A 26,324-nucleotide genomic window follows, 5' to 3' on the forward strand; every position below is an offset into this window, starting at 1 on the left:
AAGTACCTAGGTCCTGAGCCATGGAGCGCTTTAAAGATGGTAATTAACACCTTGAAACGCACTCGAAAGACCACAGGCAGCCAGTGCAGCTCGCGCAGGAGCGGTGTTACGTGGGAGTACCTAGTACTCCCCAAAATAGCCCGCGCGGCTGCGTTCTGGACTAGCTGCAGTCTTCGAGCGCGTCCCAAGGGAAGCCCCATGTAGAGGGCATTGCAGTAGTCCAGCCGAGACGTCACCAGTGCATGAGTGACCGTGCGTAGGGCATCCCGGTCCAGTAGGGGGCGCAATTGGCGCACCAGGCGAACCTGGTGGAACGCCCCCCTTGCCACAGCTGCCACATGATCATCCATTGACAGCCGGGCATCTAGGAGGACGCCCAAATTGCGCGCCCGTTCCACAGGGGGCAATTGCTCGCCCCCTATGGTCAGCGATGGAATCAACTGACTGAACCGGGGTGCCGGTAGCCACAGCCATTCAGTCTTGGAGGGGTTGAGCTTGAGTCTGTTGTCCCCCATCCAGACCCCGACGGCTTCCAAACACCGGGTCATCACCTCGACAGCCTCGTTGGGGTGGTCTGGGGTGGAAATGTACAGCTGCGTATCATCAGCGTACAGATGATACTCCACCCCAAAACCACGGATGATCTCCCCCAGCGGCTTCACATATGCGTTGAACAGAAGGGGCAAGAGGACCGACCCCTGAGGCACCCCACAAGTGAGTGGCCTCAGAGTCGACCTCTGCCCCCCTGCCAACACACATTGTGTCCGGTCGGAGAGGTAGGAGCCGAACCACCGCAGAACGGTGCCTCCAACTCCCATCCCCCCCAGCCGGCGCAATAGGATACCATGGTCGATGGTATCAAAAGCCACCGAGATATCTAATAGGACCAGGATAGAGGAACAACCCCTATCTCTGGCCCTCCAGAGATCATCGACCAACGCGACCAAGGCCGTCTCCGTGCTGTGTCCGGGCCAGAAGCCGGACTGGCGTGGGTCTAGATATTCGGATTCCTCAAGGTGTCGTGGAAACTGCTGTGCCACCACATTCTCTACAACCTTCGCTAAAAAGGGAAGGTTGGAGACTGGACGATAATTAGCTAGCTCCATCGGGTCAAGGGAAGGCCTCTTGAGTAAGGGCCTCACCACCGCCTCTTTCAAGGCGGCAGGAAAGGACCCCTCGCTCAAAGAGGCATTCGCCAGGCCCAGTAGCCAGACTCGTGTCACTTCCCAGGATGCCAGTAGCAACCAGGAGGGACACGGGTCCATTAAACATGTGGTCGGTCGCAGCCGTCCACGCAACCTATCCAAATCCTCGGGGGCAACAGACGCAAACTCCTCCCAGAGTGGTCTCACAAGACTCACTGTTGGCGGCTCCTCTGGTCCACTGAAGGGGGCCCATCCGCTTGAGATCTGAGCGATTTTGTCCTGCAGATATTCCCCAAACTCCTCTGCTCTGCCCTGTAAAGGGGCTTCCCGCGTCCTCTGTGATAAGAGAGAGCGGGTCACCCGAAACAAGGCGGCAGGGCGGTTATCGGCGGACGCAATAAGAGTGGCACAATGTCTGCATTTGGCCACTCTTAATGCCACAAGGTAAGTCCGTAAATAGGCTCTTACTTGTGTTCGGTCAGATTCGGAGCGTGAGGACAGTGAGGATATTTTTAAGAATGGTTAGGACTCACATTTTGTGCTCGTTTTATAGAAAATGAGCACTGCATACTTGACAAAATCCCACCAACAGGACTAAATGCTATTCAAATTTTGGGGTAAGCTAGGCTGTTCAGATGCTAGGGTTACTTCACTTGCTGTCTAGTTAATATGTTTAATACAGACCTGAAAGGAACCCTGTTAAGCTGGCAGAAATATATTAGCATTAGCAAACTATTGTTTTGTTTCTAATTTTTAAAATGCATTTGAAGAATAGTCTGATTCAGAAGATCTCAAATGTGGGTTTTTCCAAATCAAAGTACCTAGAAATTTTTAACTATATGTGGTTTCCTCACTTGAAGAAGGAAAATACCTCTTCAATTCAAATGAGCTTTGAATAAACCTGTATAGGATTATACTGCAGGTTACTTCTGCTGACTGCCAGTTACCAGCACTTTGGCAGTTCGAGTCTCACCAGCTCAAGGTTGACTCAAACTTCCATCCTTTCGAGGCTAGTAAAATGAGGCCCCAGCTTGTTGGGGGCAATATGCTAACTCTGTAAACTGCTTAGAGAGGGCTGTAAGAACTGTGAAGCGGTATATAAGTAAGTGCTGTTGCTATGATTAGTGCAGAATGCAGTGACACAGGCGGTTCTTGGGGCCCCTCAGGTGACTAATTTGTTTCCAGGTACTTGAATAGTGGTTATCACTTTTAAAACCCTTCATGGCATTGGTACAGGCTGTCTAAGGAACCATCTCACCCCAGTAGGTTTGGCTCACCCACCCATGCCAGTAGAAGGGGCATGCTGCGGACATCGTCAATCAAGGAAATTTGGCTTGCTAGGTCCAACAGAAGAGCATTTTCTGACATGGCTCCTGCCCTTTGGATCATCCTGAGGTGAGATTCACATCCATCTTGACTTTCCATAAGGGTCTGAAGACCTGGTTCTTCCAGTTGGCTATATCATGCCACCGGTGGCTGATAATTAAGGCAAGACCCCACCTTCCCCTAAGTGCATTTTGCTCCCTTCTTCCCCATCATTTAATTGTAAATTTTGGTTGTTAAGATTATTTATCGCTTCAATGTTTTATTGGCTTTTAATATTTGTAAGCTGCCCAGAACCACTTCTTAATGAGATGGTCAGCAAACAAATCAAATAAATAAATACAATCTGAAAATAACCAGGCACAAACTTGTAACAGTTCTTGGCAACAGAATTTTAGTTAATCTAATCAAATTCCTTAACAAAAAGTATATTTTAAAAAGAGTGAAAAAGAATTTGTGCAGCCCAGTTCAATGAAGTTGGTACAATGCTAAGTAGTTAACAAAGAAATGCCAGAAATATACAATCCCTAATTTGACTTCCTAACAGAAATCTTTGTGTGGGCATGTGTATGCACATGCAAGCAAATACAGGGAACCAAATGAAAGGAACTGAATTGTGGCAATTATGAAGAACAGAATTTTGCAGGATAAAAAGAATTGAAGCTTGAGAATGACAGAAACATTATCAGTTAATATATATTTACTTTGAGCTTAATCTTTAAGACAAAATGACCCGTATGAGAAGGTGCTCAATTGCTTTCCATTGGCCACTGTGACAGATTGTTGGGGAATATTCTAACTCTCTAAACTGCTTAGGGCTGTAAAAGCACTATGAAGCAATATAGAAGTCTTAAGTGCTAAGAATGCAGGAATATGGGAACCTATGGCTTACATTTCAAAGGGGAAATGCTAAATTTGAAATACTATCTTGCCAGAAATTAGACTTAGGTTGGTACTTTAGAAAAGAAATTCAATTACTTTCTACTATCAGAAAAGATAAAAGTTATCAATATCTAAAATAAAATTTAAAATTATTATTATAAAGGAAGCACAGTACTTCAGCTTACAACAACTAACTAGTGTAAAACCTATTTAATTTTTTCCAGATCCACAGTTTAAAATCATGTAATAGTCTGCTCTCAGGAAATTATCTGTTATCCAGTAGAGTGTGTAGAGGAAGCATTAAAAAAAGGAAAAAGGCAAAGCAAGCAGATTACATACAAGCAATAGCAGGATGGACAATCTTGAAGAAATACCTTGAAGCAAACTAACTGATTTGATAATTTAGCACAATCATTATATTACTCAAAACCACTTCTTAACTACTCTCAAGATAATATGTCTATTTAGTGTATAGAATCCTCAGAAAACCAACATATACATATATATGTAATTTATTAATTACATGAAAACTGATTATTGTTAGTTTAACTGTTATTTTAGTTGCTTTGCATAGTCCATATTTAATTTTACTTGTACACACTTAAACAGAAATATAAAACTTTTCTTAATTTTAGCTCTATCATACCATAAATAATGATGCCATCAAAACCTCAGGTCATGACCTAACTTTAAAAGTTTCTTGGCAACATCCATCCAGACCAAACAAGCAGCAAAATAGAATTTCAAACTTGGTAAGCCCAAACCTCCTTAACATGTTCTTTTTAATTTTGTTTTGGGCCTTAACATAATCATTTTGAACTAACATACAATTCATATTTGTCATAATGATACCCAAGTATTTTTTTTAAATTTTAAAACAAGTTTTCTTCATCACTTCTATTTGATTTTCTAATTTCATATTTTTACTAATATTTTTGTCTTGACTATTAATTTTTTTAAAAACATACCAACGTCCCTTGATTTTTAGTAATTCTTCTAACATTTAACAAAATCATCCACAAATGACTTATAATTCATAGTTAGAGTTTGGAAAAGTCAATACTTGTGGTGCCCAATGTGCAATTCTCTTTAGTCTTGTAGTATTTGTTTGATCTCACTTCCATTTGCATTTCTTCCAGTGCATCTTTAATTTTCTCCAAAAACGTTCTTGCATTCTCCAGAATTAAATTGGAATCTCTGTTGTTTAACGATAAAAATCACCTCTTCCAACTTATCCCGTCTAGATGAAAGTTCCAATGCTCCCTGCCAGCTTCCCACAAGCAGAGTCAATGGGAAGCCATTAGAAATAAGTCACTCTCACTCCCACTGCTTTTTTGCCATCCTATAATTCTGATTATCTGTTTAGGTAAATAAACATTGAGTTATTACTGAAGTTAATTTACCACTATGGTTATTTTTCTATTTATGATAATATAGTCTTCTTAAATGATCATGGGACTGCTCAAAGGATTGTCTAATTTACATTTAAAATCTGCAGATATTTTCTGAAGATACCCATATTTTCACAAAATCTTAAACATGCTTCTGGGGATGATTTGCTAGATTCAATAAAATGTATATTCCTTAGTACATTTTGTTCATTGTACTTCATTTATAGTCTGCTTTTCTGTTTTAAATGGCTAATACTTGCTTTAAGTGTTGTGACTAGAGTTCTCCTTTTTCCTATTTCTTTGACTTTAACTTTGCTTAGTATATTCCAAGAGATACAAAATGAACTGTAGCCAAAGTAATAATTGAGATTAATAATCTTGCCTTGTTGCTTGATTTCAGCAGAACAAGGTGAACAATGCCAAACAATATAATCTGCTCTTAAAGCACATTTTGTGCCCATTTTTTCAGTGCCTGAAACAAAGCCAAAAATACTGAGCTTAAACATAATAAATGAATTACACAGAGAAAAAGAAAACCACAAAAATAAGTTCTTACAGAGGTCATATTAAATAATAAAACACAGAAAAAAATATTGGTTTCATAAGCTGCTTTTTTATTTATATATTTATCGTATGAAGTCATAAAATGGTTTTGATAAAATTGATTACAATTTGTATATATTTTTACAAAGCTGACCCATCCGAGAAAGTCACAAATCAAATTTGGATTAAATCATAAGAGCTGGATGCAGATCTAATATTAAGGTATTTATACCTTGATAAGGTAAACCTCTGAAATGAGCGGTGTGATAGCCTAGAGGTAAAGACACTTGCGTTCCATTTGAAAGGTTCAAAGTTCAATCCTAGAATGTAGCAGATGTTTCTCTATCAGGGCATAAAGAGAAAATATCTGCTGCCAACTCTGCTTAGGTGTCAGGAAGGGCATCCAGACAATAAATGTCAGCGGGACCCACCCTGAAAAGGATTAAAGGGCTGTAAAAAGAAAAAAAAATAGTAGACCTCTGATATGCAAGTTAATTTGTTCAAGTTCCAATTTATTTTAATGAGTTGAATATAAGTAAGTCAATCCATAGTAATTCATACTATCTATAAAATCAGTGCAGCTATTTCATCTTTTCTCCCTTAATGGTGGAAGTGGAGACAAAAAAAAGAAGGCTATAATTGAAGGATGAATATATGAGCTTTTTGTGAATGAATCAAGTTGATTGCACATTCCAACCAGTTACCTGCCTTTTTTTTTCCAGGAATGGCTATTCACACACTATTTCTCTCCAAATCCTGTCGGTTCTATGCTCAGTCCCCTCCTTCACTCCTGTTTTGTTTTCTCTAAATATTTGTGGTGCTTTGCAAATGTGCCAGGTATTTCTCAAGAGATCTCATGGGCCCTGAAATCAATTCAGTTGGTTTCTATTTTACCACCTTATGATCAGTTTTACATTCTTCTAATCTAGTGATGCTCACCACACCTTGTGACCATTAACCCCATAACTTATTTGTGTAAGGATCGTCTATTCGTTCTTCGTCTTCAATCTATTTTTCTGTGGCCATACCAAACGTTTGCTAATTCTGTCTGTGCTTCCAAACGAACAGATCCTTCATATTATGTTGCTATCAAGTGTCAATACATGCATGAGAGAAAATGGTAGCGTATACCCATATTCCAAACAGAACCTTTGATTATTGGACACAATCTGAATGGACCACCCTGCTAATGTTTTTCAGTGATCAGAATGCCTCAGATAACTAGGATTGTCAAATCAGGGCTACAAAAGTCCAGACCACCCCTTGCTGGCAGCAGAGAAATAGAGCTGCATCCTGTATCGCCACCTTGAAAGCATTGGCAGATATGGGTGGGATATAATCTTGGGCAAAGCCCTGCACGAAAGACAGCAACCTGCTGTGTCTTTAAAACGTGTCCCAAGACGCTTTTCAAATGTGGCTTCTCTGGCAGCCCCCGCGTTCAGCGTCCTCCCCGAGCAGCATTGGGAGCTCCAGTACTGCCGTGACCTGGGAAGGTGAGGGCGGACAGGAAGCTCTGCAAGGGGGCGTTTCAGCGTGATCTTTCTGTTTTTCCCAAGTGGGACGTGGGCACCCGCAGCGCCGCCTCTGCCGTAGATGCCGCACGTCGGCGGCTGACTGCTCACGCTGGCGGCGGCAGCAGCAAAACGACGGGGGAGGGGGGCAATCGCCGTTCCTGCCCTCCCCTCCTCCTCCTCCTCCTCCCCCTCCTCGCGTGTCTTCCGAGGCAGCCTCCTTCTTGCTCGAGCCCTCCCTCCCGCTGCAGGGCGGAGTGTGAGGGTGCCTTTAAATTGGGTGCGAGGGAGCTGCTGCCTGCTCAGTCTCATCTGTGATGTAAGGAGAGATTTTAGGTGTCTAAGCCGATCGCCTGACTTCGCCTGTCTTTTTCCCTGGCACCCTTTCTCTCTGCCACTCCGCCGCTGGGTAGATGTGCCCTTAAACCACTTCCGCCGCCGAGCAGCAGTTGGCGCGGACCTCGTCTCTGTCCCTCTGTCCAGCTTGACCTGCTGGTGTGCGCGCTCCGCTCTTTCCTCTCCCTGGTGCGCAGGCATGGAAGAAGAGGAGGAGTGCAGGGTGCTCTCCATCCAGAGCCATGTCGTCCGGGGCTACGTGGGCAACAAGGCGGCGACTTTCCCCCTACAGGTAGGTGGAAGAGCTGAGCCGGCTACTCACGCGCGCCCGAAGCTTCCGCCGAGCCGTCGCGAGCGGTCTGGCATCTGCAGCGCTGGGCAAGCCTGGAGGAGCGCGGAGTGCGCTTCCTGCCAACGCACGTGCCGGGCTGTGACGCCGTCAAGGGTTCTGCCCGCTGTTGCCCTCAAGAACTCGCCTCTCGCTATTCAAAGGGAGCTGCCAAGTTTATACGGGCAGATGCACTCTTCTCTCTAAGGCAAGGCTTTGATGGGGATGACTTGAGAAGCCCTTGACGGCTCAAATGCTTGCATCAGGCCTCGGGTCTCTGCAAGGAGGTGTCCAAAAGCCTTTCGCACCTGGTTTTATTGTATAGTAACGCCGCTTGTTTTTGTAGCGGTTGCCTTCCGAGGCTTTTTTTTTTTAATGCCAACATTGCCTTTATCTCAAGGCAATGTTGGCGAGCGTGGTTCCAAGAGCGTGGTAGAATAAGAAGAGAAAAGGAAATGGGCCTCTCTTTATTGTAGGGAGGGTTAGAAATTGCCCGTGATGGACTTAGTCTTAGGCTTAGATTCCTTTATATTTTATGGAGAGGTAGAAAGAAAGAATGGGAAATGTATTAATTAGGGCACCTTGAAAACTTGCCAGGATATGTAATCAAATTCTAGGGAATGTAAAGAGTGATATTTTGAAGACTTCCTCTTTTTAAAATTAATATATTTTATAATTTTTATGTCATTCTACTTTATTCAGTAGCATCAAGTTTAGTTTGTTCTTTTTTTCAAGGTTAGGCTCTTTGATGGCATCATCTTAAAATGCTTTTAATAAGAAAACAGGTAGACTATATGTTCACTTTCTGGTGTTTTAGATTATATTAATATCTCTTGAACATTGACTATTCTAGCTGTGTCTTATGGGAGTTGTAATCCAAAGAACCTGAAAAACATCTGTTTGCTTCTCTCTGATCTAATCTGTTTATTATGCACAATAAATTGTACCCCTTTCTGCATTGCAAATGAAACTAACTGATCTGTTTCTACAGAAGAAAATAAACAGGACACAAATCTGACTTCACACATGGATATATTCAAGAATTAGTTTTTTCAGAAAGGCCTTTTACTTTCCATGACATTCTGCCACTTTATCAAGGCAGTTATTCATGAGCAGCATTTTTATTAACATGTACTGCTTTCATTTTGAAACATACTACCATTCATGAAGCAATTCAGCTTTTATCTCCTTAAGCTCATATAAAAAAACCCTTCAACATGCATGTGATTTTACTTTCTTTAATCAGCTCACTATTACAAGGAGCTGTTCCATGAATCATGACAATTAATTAGGTAAGTTATCAGAAAGCATTGTATATTTCATTTTCTATTTTCACCTCCTTGAATTCTATCCTTTACCCAATTGGGGTGGAGGTGGTTTGACTCAATGTTTTAATTTCTAGTAACTAAAATCCAGAAAAGTTAGTACCAAGTAAATATGTTCACCTTTAAGGTGCCATGACATCTTTAGTTTTTGCTGCAACAGACTGATGTGATTACCTCTCCGGAAAATGTAGATATGCTAGAAAAAGCTATTTCCCAATTAAAGCACTGGGTGTGGTTTTTTATGCAACTAAATTAATCATTGTTGCAACTTAAACATTGATTTCTGTACATGAAATTGGATTTGAAATACATATTGCACAGCACATGGACAAACTTAGCCATAGTTTCACCTGGGAAACTGAAAATTCTAGACCAAACTAAGTCCAAAAATGCTAGAGAGTTTCTGGAAGCACAGCACTCAGAGAAATAAACCATCAACAGTCATATACCAATAAACAACATTTACACATTCAAAACCAAGATTATCAGGGTTTAACACTAGGATTAATACCAGACCAACAATTGAACAGTACATAATACCCCAATCCATGAATTACCAACACAGTTATTTATTCAAACAGTAAACAATAATCTAATCAAGGAACTATCAAGAAGAAAATACTCTCATCAATACCAATAGGGCAAGTCACTATGTATAAACAGAGAGCAAACCCCAATCCCTTCTAGCACTGAAGAGGTTACCTTGTTGGGTAATGAAACATCAGCAAAAAAACAACCAAGTTCAGTGTATATTTTGTATACTTTTGAGGGGAAATTGTTTTGCAATATGATTTCATGTTTAAATTTGAATTACATTTCTTGAAATATGTGGAAGAGTGTTTTTATGTGACATAGGGATACCAAAGAATTGGAAAAGAATATCCATTGTTAGTTAAATCTAGTAAAACTGTTGTCTGTATTACATAAAATTGATAACTGCAAAAGATAAATAGCTAACTTGATCCCCAAATACTTCTTCCCAAAATTATTTGCTCAGCAGCAGACACAAATCAGCAGGAACATTATGCATACTATAGGGACTTCATGGCTAGATGTTTTTTAGTTATAACCTGCCTCTGTACTGGATATTTCATACTATAATTTTATATCTTTTATTTAAATCTCTATTTTCCGGTGTATGAAATCAATTTTAAAAACTGAAAATTTTAAAACATATACAATAAAGGACTTTGCAAGCACTATTTTACCTGAAAAACTTACGCATGCAGTGTGCAGTAATCATGGACTTATTACAATCACATCAATAAAAGGAAAGCAATAAAAGGAATGGAATTACTACAAATTGCAATCAGAAAATAGTAATACTTGTATTCTAAATGTGTATGTTTTCCTTGGTTTTCATCATATTTATATATTTACCTTCTTATATCCCTTGAATTACTTTTGACATTGTCACGGAAAACATCACTTGGTTTCTAAACTATCACATAGCATTTCCTCATTTTTGCAATTATAAATCATCTATAAATTTAATCTGCACTAGTAATTCAATGAAATTTTACCAAAAAAGTTTCTGTGGTGAAGATTATTGCAATTCAGGCAGGAGATTAACTTTACCAAGTTAAAGTTAACTTGATCTTAAAGTTCTGTGACTAATATAATAATTTAGTGGTTTTCAGCCTTTTCTTCACCATGGATCCCCTTTAAATATCTTTTGTGGCTATGACCATGGCTATGGACTCCCAAGACTTAACTCAAGATTTAAATCATAACATTTGTTCAAAACTTTGTGGACTACCAGTGATCACATTGCTGTGCCCCCCCTCCCCCCGGGTCTATGGACCACAGGTTGAGAATTACTGTAATAATTGATTTTGTTGGGGAGGAAATGTTCCAAATTATAATTAGAAGAAAAATAAAAAGTAAGATTGACATTCTTCACTTTTTAAAGTTTACATATTTTAAAATGTAGAAAAATATTCTGATAGTAAAATGTAAAAACAGGAGTGGGAATGCTTAGATCTGGCCCGGGGGGGCGGCCCTAGAAACGACAAAGCACTGGCTTGTGGTGCATCTGCCACTTAAAATGGAGCTCACAAGGGCCGCAGGGAGCCCTCCTGAGCTCCATTTTCACTGGCAGAGGGTTGCAGGAGGCTGTCTCAGCCAAAAACAGCTTGGGAGCCCGTTTTTTGCTGGCAGAGCGCTCGGGTCGCCACAGACGCCCCCAACACAAATGATGTCGAGCTGGCCACATCCACCCTGGCCACACCCACCCCATCCCTCTGAGATCAAACACAACCTTGATACGGCCCTCAACGAAATCGAGTTTGACACCCCTGATGTAGAATGTTTTTAAATTATCCAAGATTAAATGCCCTAAAAATGTAGTAGCTTAAAAAGCGACTGTTGACTAGCAACAATACATAAATGTCTGACTTACTATCTTATGTTCCTATGTACTGGTTGTCAGGGGGAAAGCCTAGAAAACAATTCCTGTTCTGCCATTTTAGTAAGCTTTGGTAGCGTTTTATGGTAGAAAAGTAACAATATAACTATTATAGCAAAATAACAACTAGTATGTCATGAAACTGTATTCCTGGTAAAAGTGCAGGAAGCAAAATAGTATTTGGATTGTGATAAATAGTTTATCTGGTTCGTTGACATTTTCCTGTCCTGCCCCATCTCCCCCTTTGCTGTTACCTAAGCATGGGCAGCTTGGACTACTAAGCTTTGAAGTATATGTCTGCCGGACAGAAGATATTCCATATTCCTCTCTGCTTTTCAGTACCAGTCACTGGAGTATTAGAAAGCAGTATGTAACAATCTATGCCAGCGATGGCGAACCTTTTTTGGCTTGCGTGCCATAAATGGGGGGAGCGCAGGGGGGTCGTGTGCAGCCATGCCGCACCCATAATGCAATGCGCGACCCCCAGCATGTGCACCAGCCAGCTGGTCCTCGAGTTTCCAGGGCTCCTGCACTTGCGAAGACCAGCTGGCCAGCAGGCATGCATACGGCAGAAACCCAAAGACCAGGCAGCTGACCCAAGCTGGCCAGCGCCTATGCACATTCCGGTTTTGGCACTCCGTGCCGAAAAGGTTCACCATCAGTGATATAGTTTTAAAGATACTAGAGCTTACCCAGTGTCAGATTTTACCTAAACATTTCCCAATGCCAACTGCACAAGAATTCTACTGGAACATTTTTTCCTTTGATTTATTAAAATTTTCCCTGCTTTGTAGTTAGTTCAGTAGTGCTTTACTTCAATTATTAGCATTTGGGGATGGGAGGGAGGAGAGTTTTCATTTTTATTTTATTTCATTTTCATTTTATGCACATTTGAAGCACTTCCCCTTTGTACATGTTATATTGACACATATACAAAGGGGTAAGTCTTTGACTGCACTGCCAGGTCAGCCACCTCGGTTTTTAGGTCCCCAATTCATGGACATTTCTGCTTTTAATCCTGGAAGTTAAGCATTTTACCAGTTTTTCCTATTGGAACACAAGAGAAACTATGAATGGGACCAAGGTTAAAATAAGAGATTCTTGCATATTCTGCAAAATTCCTCCATTTTTCATTTATGAAGTAAGTTGCGAGTAGATTTTGAAAAACCATTCCTGCTATTGAATAGGAGCCACAGTAGTATGAATCTACTGTGGGAATACCTTATTTGGAGAAAGGAAAAGGTTTTTTTTTTTAATCACCAGAAGAAAATTATCATGCATTTTAAGTACTGGAGCAGACGTCAAAGTATGCCAGAATGTGCTCCCTTGCAGTGTAGAAGCTGTGAGGTTAATCTCTGCTCTATAGTGGCAGCTGTTTCTGATGAGGGAGTTTGAGCGCTGAAACCTCTGTAAACTAAATGGCTCTGAATCAGAACTGAAAAACAGTTCAGCATTCTGACTCATGCTGACGTTTTGTTCCTATTTATAGGAGAACATGAAAGCTGCTTTAAACATCCAAATTACCCATAATAAAGAAGATTTTTGAAAAGTAGTCAAAATGTGAGTCTTATAGCCAAGTGAATCAGAAAAAAGAAAGTAAATTGATATCTGTCAGTGACAAATCTATTACATAGTTTAAAAACCAAAGCCCAGAGCTTGTTGTCAGCCAAATGAATTGCATCATATAGGATTTGAGCAAGCTTGCTTGATTTTCTTGCATTTTCCCTTATCTTAAATAGGACACATTCCATTTATTATTTGGGCATGGAAATATTTTATTAAGCTGCTATCCTGCATAGTGTATTGCTTTCTGCTTTTCACTTGGCTGACGGAAGCCACCAGTCAGAAAGTAAGATAAGAAAGAAAGGTTTTCCGTTAAAAATTGGACTTCTTATAATTTCTGATTGATACTAATCATTAAAAAAGTAATAATTTTCCAGATGGATTAGGTATTATGGTTGTACCATTATTGAGATAATAGCCTGGTTAAACTGACACAGCAAAATCTATACAATCTTGCTCTGTTAGTATCTGTAGCTGCTGCCCTCTTCTCAATGGCTGACTTATTAGCTTAACAACTGGTTCTCTCCATGGGGGAGTTAGAGTCAGTGATGAGTGATGCTTCTCTGAGTGTGTACCACAGGCCTTTTTTAAGTGAATCATGTAGGAAATAAAACAAAAGTAACAATTTAGAAGAAACTTTTCAGTTTTCAGTTTAAAAATGCCTCTTTTCTAGTGTGATGAGGAAGGGGCTACTTGTGGGTATCCTCAAAGCCTGATTTGTCCAAAGACTGAGGGGAATTCTTTAATACACCTCTTCCTCCCCTTGGCTCCCCCAGTTTCCTCTCAGTCTTTGGTCCAAGCAGACTGGTTCATTGGCTCTACTTGAGGAAAGTTTATTTCAACTAATTGATTTGCAATTTAATTGGCTTTAACTGTAAAATTTCAAATTATAAAACTGTTTGAGTCAGCTGCTGCCATCTAAGAGAGGCTGTTGGACGCTGCCTCCTTAGCGGGGGTGGAGCGCCGGTCTGGCATTCCCCTCTTACCCTCAGTAGCCAGGTGGAGAACTGTCCGGACCCTGGTACTACAGGGGTGACAGGCTCCTTCGAACAGCTCAGCGGGAGGGTTGCACTGGCTCCCTTATCGATCTCCTGGAGCGGCTGCAGCAGCACGCCACTTGACAGCTTGAGATGCCAATCGGCAAACTTGACAAGAGTGTCAGGGGAAAAAACACCCTGTTAGAAATCGATGGACCGTGGCTGATTCCCTTCTGCATATCTTTTGAGATATTGAGAAAAATAAGTCTTTAAAAGTATTCTAATTAATAAACAAACTTTAATAATAAAATAAAACAGAAAATAACTAATTGGTTACATTTTGATAATGAAAGCTTCGTTAGCCAAAGTTGGCTGCCGAACAAAGAAGAGAGGAATTTTGGAATGTGTTACGCGTGCGCAATAAATCACTTTCAGATAAGAACCCTTTTTTTGTTTTATGACCTGCGCAATAAAGCTTTCTTAATTTAACTCTTGAGTGTCAATTCAGGCAGTTCAGGCCTAGCAAACTTTTTAACATCGTGACACCCCTTCTTTTGCTAGTCTGGGCTGACATCATCAAATCATCAATTAAGGCACATCTTCTTTCGCAGATATTCGTGTTGATTTGCGGCGAGTGGTTTGTTAAGCATGTCTGCGATCTGATCATGTGTAGAAACATATTGCAATTTAACAAAACCTTGCTTAACTAATTGCTTTGTGTTTTGATAACGAATGTCAATGTGTCTGGACCTAGAACCTGTGAAATGTGACTCAGAAATATAAACAACAGATACATTATCTTCCATCACGGTGATTGGTCGAATCGGACGTGTCCAGATATCTGTGATCAAAGCATCAAACCACGTTAGAGAATTACAAGCATCTGAAACACAAGCATATTCAGCTTCAGTAGATGAACATGAAACAAAACTCTGTTTTCTCACTTGCCAGTAAACAGGACAACCATTTAGGAACATCATGTAACCAGAAGTGCTTTTGCGTGACTTCTTGTCGCTCGCCCAGTCGGAATCGGCAAAACAAATCAACTTTGGTTGATCAGTGTGTGTTGGTTCTAGCAATAACTTCATGTGCTTAGTGTGTTTTAGGTATTTCAACAACTTCTTAATGCATGACCAATGAAATTGTGTTGCCTTACCTACGTGTCGTGATAAAAGATTAACACTAAGTGCGATGTCAGGTCTGGTCCAACTACTAATGTATAATAGTGAACCAATGACTGAACGATAGAGTGTTTGATCCTCGAACTCAGGACTTGGTTCATGTGTTAAGTTGTGAAAATCTGTTTGCATGGGTGTCTTTGTTGTGCTAGCATCTTTCATGTTGCAATGATGTAGAATGTGGTCAATTTTCTCCTCTTGTGAAAGACTAAACCCCTTCTGTGTCTTTTCAATTTGAACACCTAAATAAGTGCTAATGTGTCCTAAAGATTTTAGTGTGAAGTATCTCTGCAAACTTTTAGCAAAAATCTCACTCATTTTCTTATTTGGACCAATATAAACAATATCATCAACATAAACAAGAATTATCTCATATGCATTGTTAGATCTTTTTGTGAACACGCATTCATCAGTTTCGGACTTAATAAAGCCCATTGAATTTAGTTTGTCAGTAAGACATAAATACCACATTAAACCTGACTGTTTCAGACCATAAAGACTTTTGTTCAGGAACCAGGTATCCCCTTCTTGCTTTCGGAATCCTGGAGGGCTTCTCACGTAGATCTCTTCATCTAGGTCTGCATGTAGATAAGCTGTGTCCACATCAAATTGGAAAACTTCTAAACCAAGAATAGTTGCAGTGGTTAAGGCAATTTTTACACTTTCAGTTCTGACTGTTGGTGAGTAAGTGTTTGTGTAGTCCTCAGGATAACGTTGAGCGAAACCCTGAGCTACCAGTCTGGCTTTGTATAAAGACTCACCATTTGGTTTCTTCTTGATTCTGTAGACCCATCGGGTGCCAATGACTTTCTTGTTTGCTGGAGGTTTTGCAGGTGTGAATACATTAAGTTTCTTTAAACTGTCCATTTCATCCTGCATTGCATCATACCACTTGTCTTGTTCTGAATCAGGAAGCTGTTTGATTTGTGTGAATGTCTCTGGAGGAAGAGTAACGTTGCAAATCAAAGGTAATGGTGTTTTTGTCAGTTGCCATGAATAACGTTGTGGAGGGATTCCTTTTGTGGCCCTCTTGGAGCGTCTAGGAACAACAGACCAGTCTTCTTCTTCTTCATCATCATCATCCTCGTCCTCACGTTCGTCGCTAGCATCAGCATCCGCGGCTTGAGAAGACGGAACATCAGGTTGTGAAGAACTGGTAGAAGGAATATCTGCCTGCGAATTGTCATCAGGCTGCGTGGCATCTGGAACACCATCTCTAGGAAAATAAACTTCAGGATCATTGGAATGAATCCTGGACCAGTCAATGTCTTCCTCAAAATTAGCAGATTGTGAAATGACAATCACATGTTTAGTATCAATGAATTTGTACCATTTTGAATTATCATCAATACCCATAAATCTCAGTCTCTTTGCTACTGCACCTCCCTTTCTTCTTTGACTTAAGGGAGTGTTCACCATAGCATATGAACCAAAAATGTGGAGGTTCTTGAGATCAGGCTTGTAGCCATACAGCATGTAGAAAGGAGTTTGATTGATTACACTGCTCCAAGTACGGTTGACAATGTAATTTGCATATTTGATTGCTTCACCCCAGTATGCGTTACTGAGATTGGCATCTTCTAGAAGACAACGCATCATGGTTTGTAGAACCCCTTGTCTTCTTTCTACGACTCCGTTATGAGCCGGTGTATATGGAGCAGATGTCTGATGAAGAATTCCATTCTTACGCATCCAGTCCTGGAAACGCTGAGACATGAATTCTGCACCACGGTCACTCTGGATTCTGGCGATGCGAACTTGGTATTGTGTAGAAACAAATGCTGCAAAGTCTTTAAAGATCTGAAAGGTCTCAGATTTCTCTCTCATAGGATATACAAATCCATATCTAGAATGATTATCTACAATTGTTAAAAAATACTTTCTGCCACCAAGTGTTGGTGGGAAAGGACCCACTATGTCAGTGTGTACCAAATCAAAAATGCGTGTTGACCGGCGTGTAGCGTGTTTGGGAATTGCAGCCGCCTTGGATTTAGCCTTTTTGCAAACCGCACAATCCAAAAACACCTTACACCCCTTTAGATCCAAACCTTTTGCGAACTCCGGCATCTTTCTAAGAACACGGAAACTGGCATGCCCCAATCTTCTGTGCCACTTGTGAATACACCTGGAATGCAAAGGTTTACCAGTTAGTGAATTCTCAACATTAACAGTTTCATGAGGACCCTCAGGCTTGCTTTGAGCAATCTGTTTCTGTTTTCTCTGTTTGTTGGCTTTAGGAGCCTTTGGCACAGTAACGCTTTCTCTCTCTGGGACAACTCTCTCTGGGTCTGCGTTGTGCCTTTTTGGAGTTTGCATACTTGCCTGTGCTTGCCCTTTAGGCTTTGGCTTTAAGTAATAAACACCACCAATCAGCATGGTTTCAGCAACAATATCACCATCTTTAACTAAGTAACTTGCTTTTTCGAGGTGGTGAACCTGGAACTTTAAATCTCTAGACAAGTGACTTTGACTAAGCAAATTACTGGTTGCTGAAGGTATGTAATAAACATCAGGGATGTGTGTATCGAGCTCTTCAATGTAAACAGTTCCTTTTCCCATAACCTTGCAAGTGTGGTTGGTGAAGGAATACAGTTCTCGATACTCGGGCTCTGGTTCGCCCATCTCTGTGAAAAGTTCCCTTCTGTGGGTAACGTGCACAGCTGCTCCACTGTCTAAAGTCCACAAAAGACGTCTGTCGAACTTTGGATCAGGTTGTGGAACGTTGGTTATGGCCAGTGTTGCAAGCGGAGCTTGTGGATCACGCCTTGGACCACGACGACCTTGTCTTCCGCCTCTACCTCTGCCTCTGGAATCTGTTCCTCTGGGCTGGTACGTGGCGGGAGCTGGAACTCGTTGGGGACAATCCCGGGTGTCATGTCCCACACGGTTGCAGGTGTAGCATTTTGGCATCCTTGGAGCGTAGCCTCTTCCTCGGAAGGGACGTCTGGCTGGAGCCTTTGACGTTGGAGGTCGTTGCAGATGTGGGGTAGCTAACCTGATAGCTTCGTCTTCCACTAAAAGTCTGCAAACGTGGTTAACTGTGCGTTGAGCAATAGGCACGTAGTTAATCTTTGCAACAGCATCTTTCCATTCATAATTCAATGAGTTAATGATGATGCTAATCATTTGGATATCATCGATTACATGGCCATTTTGTCTCAATTCACTTCTCATTCTTTTCAGTTTGGTCAAATGTCCACCAATTCGTTCACCAGGTTTCAACTTCGAACCATGGAACTCAGACATGAGCAAACATGAGGATTCAATTGAAACGGGCCTGTAGCAATCTTCCAAAATAGCCCATATTTCTTGGGCAGTTGCATCAGGTGGAAAGATACCTTGGATCTCAATTTCCATTGACATGAGTAAAGTCGTGATAGCTCTGTTTTCAAGGTTTCTTATTGCAGGCGTCCAGGGTTGACGGGGAGGATCAAAAACCATGGAATATGTGCCTTCTCTTCGAAGCAAGAGCGCAATTTCACTGACCCAGGCTTTATAATTCTCTCCTGACTCCTTTAATTTGGACTCACCAGTCAAGGGGGTGACTGTGAATACCTGCTGAGGAACAATTTGTTGCTCTGGTTGCAAAGCTGGTTGTTGAACCAGGGGATGCTGGGGTTGCATCATTGGCCTTTGCGTGGCAACATCAAATTGGCTTCCTCGAATTCGCCTTTGGCTTTGCCTTTTTCCATCTAGGGAGGATTCAACGCCGCCAGGGGGTGTTGAAGACTTAACCTCTGGAGACAAAGTTTTGGCTTCTAAAGGACTCATAGACATATCTCTGAAAATCTGGTCCAATTGCTTAATCTTTTGCTGTAATAATTTTTCTCCGCCAGCAGATGGCAGTGCAGCTTCACTTTTTGGCTGCCTCTCCTTTCTATACGTATGCTGAAGTTCAATGGGCTCAAAGGGACCACGTGACCTCGGTGACGTGTACATGTCTCTTTGTTCTAATTGACCAGTGAACTCTGTGGGGTGTGTCTTAGGCTGTTGTTTTGAAGAAGACAAGATGGCGTCCTCAGACATTTTGGGAGTGGGGGAGCTTCTTCTACTTCGCCTTATCTCCTCAAAACACACTCTCGCCTCCTTAACATATCTTTCTAAACGTTCTATTTGATATAGATAGCTTTGCATTTCTTGCTCATCTGGGGAGATGTCATAAACTTTGCTTTCTGCGTGGGAGGATTTTAACTCTGCCGGCAGTTGCCATTCATCAATCGTTTGATAATCTGCGAGGGTCTGGGAATGGAGTGGCTCTGGCAGAGTGGGAAGTTTTGGCTTGGCCCCCAAAAATTCATAATCTCCTGGAGATATTTTAGAAGGAGGAACCACTGACCTTGTTTCGTGGATGTCGCGTCCTGTAGCTCCTTCTCCCATATTTGGCTCGGCACCTGAAGGAATTTGTTGTTCCTGAAGCACGTTTTGATCTTGCTTCTCTGTGTCCGAGGGAGCCTCTTTGTCAGAGGAAGCTGATTCATCTGTGTTCGCCCCATCTTTCTTTTTCTTTCTCTTCTTCGACATGGCTAATTAGCCTTAGTCGGTTATCTTTAGATAGCATGAAGGGAAAATACAGCCATAAATTGTAACCATCTCAGCTGGTATCATCAAAAGCCAAAAACTCTGCTACCAAGTTGTCAGCCAAACCTCTGCTACCAAGTTGTCAGGGGAAAAAACACCCTGTTAGAAATCGATGGACCGTGGCTGATTCCCTTCTGCATATCTTTTGAGATATTGAGAAAAATAAGTCTTTAAAAGTATTCTAATTAATAAACAAACTTTAATAATAAAATAAAACAGAAAATAACTAATTGGTTACATTTTGATAATGAAAGCTTCGTTAGCCAAAGTTGGCTGCCGAACAAAGAAGAGAGGAATTTTGGAATGTGTTACGCGTGCGCAATAAATCACTTTCAGATAAGAACCCTTTTTTTGTTTTATGACCTGCGCAATAAAGCTTTCTTAATTTAAAACTTGAGTGTCAATTCAGGCAGTTCAGGCCTAGCAAACTTTTTAACATCGTGACAAAGAGTAGCCATTTGAGGACGCCACAAGGCGGTGGCCATTTTGAGGAGGTCGCAGAGCCGTTTCAAGGCAACACGAGGCGGTGGCCATTTGGAGGAGGGTGCCGTGCTAAATTTCGATCATGGCCACTTATCAAGGCTGATCTGAAGCTGCAGCAACAGCGTTGGAGCACGAAGCAAATTGCCACCTTATTCACGCAGCCGCGTCACCTGAGGGTGTTGGAACAGCAGTTTGAAGCACTGTGAGTAGGGGGAAGATGATGGCCGCCAGGGACAATGCTGGGCAGGGCTCCCCAGGGAATCACCAGCCCCTGAGGTGGAAGAGAACGACAGGCCCTGAACCAGGGCAGCGACCTACAAGCCCTTGGCTGCCCAGCATCCCTCCAGAGCCCCTGTTCGGGATGAACAGCACAGACAGTGAGCTCTGGAGAAATAAATAGCCAGGGAGGAGAGGATGCAGGAAGCCCAAAGCAGGCCTAGCCCCCTCCATCAGTCCAGGGCCCAACCAGACCTAGCTGCCAGCAGGGATCCAAATCCCTAATGAGGGACTTCAGCCCCTCTCCCTCACCTCCCCCTAGGCCTTGCAAGCACTCCAGGCTGGAAATCTCTCCAGCTCCCTTGCTATCACCGAGGACAATTAGAGATGTGATGGGGGATCCCCTGGAAGGCACATCTAAGGATTATCTTTCCCCGGCTGGTCTTGCTCCCCAAGGGCCAGTTGATCAAGGCCCCATAGAGGAGGATTTGGATGATCTAGACCTCCTCCCAGACAGCATCCGGAGGCTTATTGCCTCAGCCATTACTAAAGGCATAGCCACTGGTTTAAGACAGCAAAGGGATAAGTCCCATGGGGATACGATGCCCTGGGCAGAGTCCCAGATTAGACAACCTAGGGCCCGGCACGTGACTCATCCAGCCTCTCCTTCCATGGTCAGCGAGGGCTCTGTGATGGGAGAGGAGACCCAACGTGAAATGGAATTCTCTGAAGATGAGGAGGCCCCTCGTAAACCGTCAGGTGGGCACACACTCCAGGAGTCTTTGGCTCGAAGCTCTGAAGCTCGGATCCTGGGCGGAGAGACATTTGTCAATAGTGGCAGAGCACATCTCGGGGACGGCCAATCACCAGGCCGATTGGCTAAGCTGAGCAACCATAGACCACAGGGAGCAGCAGCTCCACTCTGCACTGTTCCACAAGATTTGTCTATGGTTCGGCTTGCTGTTGGTGGACCTTTTTGCAACTCCGGTCAATGCGCAGTTCCCACATTTTTTAATGAGGTTTAGAACTTGGAGCGCAGAAGGGATGGACATCCTGAGGATTCCTGGGGATCCAACATTCCTCCCGAAGGTTAATTCTCCCTTCTATAGGGTGCAGGAGATCATACTTCCAAACCTTTGCCCAATGCCTTCCCACGAGAGGGAGCGCCTCTGGCACTGGCTAGATGTCCGATGGGCTTTCTATATTTATCTACGACGCATGGTGGCATTTCGTAAATCTGAGGCACTATTTGTCTCATTCCATCCACCACCATGGGGGCTAGGGTTTCCTTTACAACTATTGGCAGATGGCAAAGACAGTTCATCATCACAGCATATGAAGCTTCAGGTCAGACTCCTCCTTCGGGGACCACAGCCCACTCCACATGGAGCGCAGCTACCATGGCGGCGTGGGCTGTAATCCAGTCTTGTTCGTGGACATCTGCAGGGCAGCCACGTGGACAACCCCAACGCTCTTCATTCGCCACTATCTCCTGGATGCCTTCGCATCCACTGAAGTGTTCTTTGGACGCAGGGTCCTTCAACACCCCACTTCCTACATCTTAGCTTTCCCACCCTAGGGATTATAGCTTGGGTACGTCCCACGAGTAGCCCCTCCTGCATGACACACTGGAAAACAAACGTTGGCCCTTACCTGAACGTTGCTTTTCATTGTGATGCGGGAGGGGCTACATCCCTCCCTAGTTAGACATAGTCAGTCAGGCGAAGGGCTAGGTGGCCCTGTTGTCTTTTATGTCATTGCAGTTGTTCGGCATTCGTGACCTCGAGGAAATTGGGAGAGCCAAGGGGAGGAAGAGGCGATTAAAGAATTCCCCTCAGTCTTTGAACCAATCAGGCTTTGAGAATACCCACGAGTAGCCCCTCTCCCGCATCACACTGAAAAGCAATGTTCGTTCTTTAGAAAGGCTCTCTTTTAATTAAAGACAACTGTAATTGTATTACAGATGGTTCTCGACTTACAACCACAACTGAACCAAACATTTCTGTTGCTAAGTAAAATATTTGTTAAGTGAGTTTTTCCCCATTTTATGACTTTTCTTGCTACATTCGTTAAGTGAATCACTGCAATTGTTAAGTTAGTAAACAGTTGTTAAGTCAGTCTGACTTCCCCATTGCCTTTGCTTGTCAGAAGGTCACAAAAAGTGGATCACATAATCCAGAACACTGCAACCATCATATATATGAGTCAGTTGCCAAGCATTTGAATTTTGATCACGTGATCTTTGGGATCATGTGAACATGGGGCTGCTGCAATGGTTGTGTGAAAAATGTCACTTTTTTCAGTGGCATTGTAACTTTGGTCATTAAATGAAGTGTTGTAAATCAAGGACTATCTGTAATAGCAAGATCCTTTTGAAAGACCTTAATCTTCAAAAGAAACAGGCTAGAAAATATTGTTGGCTGAAAAGAAAGATTGTAACAATTTCTATTGTCGGCTAACCTACTTGTACATTGCTTCAATGATTCTTTTCAAGTTAAAGAACAGGAATCTCCATTGAGAGAAAAAGCATGAAACTAAAGTGCAAATTAGAGATAGCAGGGGATGGTGTAAGGAATTAAAATGAATTCTGCTGCAAATAGATTGGAAAAGGAGAGTGAACCTGTTTTAAAGATAGTCTATCCGTTTACACCCTTGTGAGATACTTATCAGAAAAATCAATCAAGGAATTTGCACTTGATAAGAAAAATAGGCTGTGAAACTGATAAAAATAAATTTAGCTTTATAACATATATGCATATTTACTTAGAAGAAAAGTGCAATTAATTTTCCCTATGCTATTTCTCCCTCTTTAAAGGAAAATTGAAAAGGTATAACATGGTTTTCAGAAGCGTCTAATTCGAACTACCAGGAAAGGAGTGTGTGATGATCGTGAGAATCAGAAAAGAAGCGAATAACTTTGAGGGCAAGGTCCACTCTCTAGACTGGACTTTGTGAAGAAAACGCCTAATAAAACTGTGCTTAGCATGGAAGCACAAAGGAATCCTGCTGTTAGCTGAGAATGAAAAAATAGAAACTAGCTGGATTAGGAACTCATTGTTTCCTTGCATTTATCAACGAGAGCTTTAAAAGTCCCCATTACAATATTAGAAGCGTTATACTTTTCCTAAGGTTGCTGAACTATTAATTAAACTGGGGACACATTAAAAAAAAGTAACAATGGGAAAATATTCAAAATCCAGGTTAAGGACATTCTTTTCTCAGAATCTTATTTTCCCAAACTATTTTGAAAATTTTATGTTGGCCTGCTAAAGTGGTATAGGGCAGGAGTGGGTTCCAGCAGTCACTACTGCTGGTTCGCTTGTGGCTGCACCGCACGCACACATGCGCAGTACAATAAAAATTGTTCTGTGCATGCGCAGAAGCAAAAAACATGATGCCTATGGTGCCGCCCAGAGAACCGGTTCAGGAGCGTGGCCGCCAAACCACTATCAGTTCGGCCCAATTGGGCTGAACCGGTAGGAACCCAACACTAGTGTAGGATTTCCTGCCTAAGCAGGCGGTTGGACTAAAAGACCTCCAAGGTCCCTTCTAACTATGTTATTCTATTCTGTTCTATTCTATTCTATTCTATTTTATTCTATTCTATTCTATATCCCAGATTTTCTCCAAATTCAATTTAAACATGTTAGATGGAAACCAGATCACTTTAATTTGAAAAATATTACATTTTGTATCTCTGGTTTGTATGGCTCTTTATTTTGATTACCCTAATCACTTGTTTGCATTTTAAACTTTACCTGACTATTATTATTATCTCTTTTATTCATTAAACATGAAACTCAGTCAACTGAACATTCAAAACTGCATCACAAATACTATTGACTATTGCTAATGGTTGATATGGGTGTAGTTTCAATAGCCAGATTGCGATATTTCATGATTTTTTTCAGTTCTTTTTCTTCGACTTTGGCATCTCCTGGTATAGCGATATCAATAAATTGTACGCTTCGGTTTTTGACAACTGTGATATCTGGTGTGTTGTGTTCCAAATGACAATCTGTCTGTATTTGAAAGTCCCACAAGATCTTCACCTTCTCATTTTTGACAACTTTTCCTACTTTATATTTTGATTACTTTTCAGATATAGGTAAGTCGTAGTTTTTACATAATGATCAGTGGATTAATTTAGCAACTTGGTCATGTCTAGCTTTGTAATCAGTTTGCACGATTTTGCTGCACTCATATTAAATGTGAAACAGTTTCAATTTTGTCATTCCAAAGTCGGCACTTTGAATTGTCAGTAGATTTTTGTATCTTCGCTTTCATGGCATTAGTTTGTAGAGCTTGTTCTTCCCTTTTCCATTCAAGATGTTATCGGCTTCTAATATGCCTAGATATTTTGCTAATGCTTTCATGATGCTTCCATTTCCCAGTTCTATTCCTTCTATTTTTTCCATTTTTCCTTGCTGCATGGATAATATAGCACATTTTTTCAAGTCCAAAGTTCATTCTGATGTTGCAGCTGAACAGTTGAACTGTGTTCAGTATTGATTCATGTTCAGTGGGGCTTTTCACATACATTTTTAAATCATCCGTATATAATAGATGGTTTATTTTGCTATGTTGACTTGAGATTTGGTATCCCAGTTTTGTGTTTCATAGTCATCATCATCATCATCATCATCGTTGTTGTTGTTATTCATCGCATAGTCAGCCAGATGTTCAGACTGAGTTTGGCATTTTTGTCTACAATTGAGCCATTACTAAGGACCTGGGATAGGCAAGTCTGGATGTTTGATGGTGTTACAGATATCATTGTAGGATGAAAACTGTTTCAAATAAAGCCACCTTCTGCAATTGACTGATGGCAAATTTATCAATGCCAATGGTGATCAAGTGGTGCTCCAGATGTTTTGAGATTGCACCCAAGGCATCTATTATTATTGGTACTACCCTTGCTTGCCTTTGCCATAGTCTTTCTATTTGTAGGTCTTTGTATTTTGTTATCTTCTCCAGTTCTTTTTCTTCTATTCTACTATTTCCAGGCACTGCCACATCCACTATCCAGACTTTTTTGTCTTTCTTATCGACAACTGTTAGGTCCAGAGTGTTATGTGGCAGGTACCTGTCTGTCTGGATTCTGAGGTCCCAGAGCAATTTAACTTTTTCATTTTCTATGCCTTTTTCTATTTTATGGTCCCGCCAGTTCTTGCTTACAGGCAAATGATGTTTCTTTTTTTCCCCATTTTTTTAAATATTTTAAATAAAAACAAACAAAATCATCCTCCATTACAAAATTGTAGAAAGTGTGTCAATTGGTTACAAAGAGTTTTCTGCATCCCTTTCACCATTATCTATTTTACATCACATATATTTATATATATTACTATCATACCTCATCCTTCATATGACTATAGTTGTTTTAACGTTGTTTTATAACAAACATTCCAAAATTTAAAACAAAACCACATAGTGGCATTCCTTATCTATTTTCAATATCATCCAATCACATTATACCTTTATAACACATTCAAAATAAAAAATAATTATGTTTAATAACAAAATTTTTAAATCTATTTTCTTAATCATTTTTTACAATTTATATCCAATTTTCCTTTTATCCCGTCAATACAAATTATTACATTATTATCATTATCAGTCATTTATTTAACAATAGTTTGACTAAGTTTAACTTACTTTTTCCTCTTTTTTCACCATTTAAAAGTTTTACCAAATTTCATACAGTGGGGCAAAAAAGTATTTAGTCAGCCACCAATTGTGCAAGTTCTCCCACTTAAAAAGATGAGAGAGGCCTGTAATTGGCATCATAGGTAGACCTCAACTATGAGACACAAAATGTAAACAAAAAACCAAACAATCACATTGGCTGATTTGGAAATAATTTATTTGCAAATTATGGTGGAAAATAAGTTTTTTCCACCATATCAAAAGTTCATCTCAATACTTTGTTATATATCCTTTGTTGGCAATGACAGAGGTCAAACGTTTCCTGTAAGTCTTCACAAGGTTGGCACACACTGTTGCTGGTATGCTGGCCCATTCCTCCATGCAGATCTCCTCTAGAGCAGTGATGTTTTGGGGCTGTCGCTGGGCAACACGGACTTTCAACTCCCTTCAAAGGTTTTCTATGGGGTTGAGATCTGGAGACTGGCTAGG

The 26,324-nt window shown here is 41.3% G+C and overlaps 1 protein-coding gene across 2 annotated transcripts in view; it reads left to right on the plus strand.

Annotated features, from left to right (window-relative positions):
- Nucleotides 1-5,345: 5,345 nt before the first annotated feature.
- PDXK (pyridoxal kinase) overlaps nt 5,346-26,324 on the plus strand; it is a 65,970-nt gene continuing 44,991 nt past the window's right edge. For both annotated transcript variants that reach the window (XM_081951813.1, XM_081951814.1), the window contains exon 1: nt 5,346-7,423. In XM_081951813.1, coding sequence (XP_081807939.1) covers nt 7,331-7,423 — 93 coding nt within the window. In that variant the 5' untranslated portion in view covers nt 5,346-7,330. The remainder of the gene's footprint in view (nt 7,424-26,324) is intronic.

Source organism: Natrix helvetica, assembly GCF_964273705.1.
Source record: "Natrix helvetica genome assembly, chromosome: 4".
Lineage (NCBI taxonomy): Eukaryota > Metazoa > Chordata > Lepidosauria > Squamata > Natricidae > Natrix > Natrix helvetica.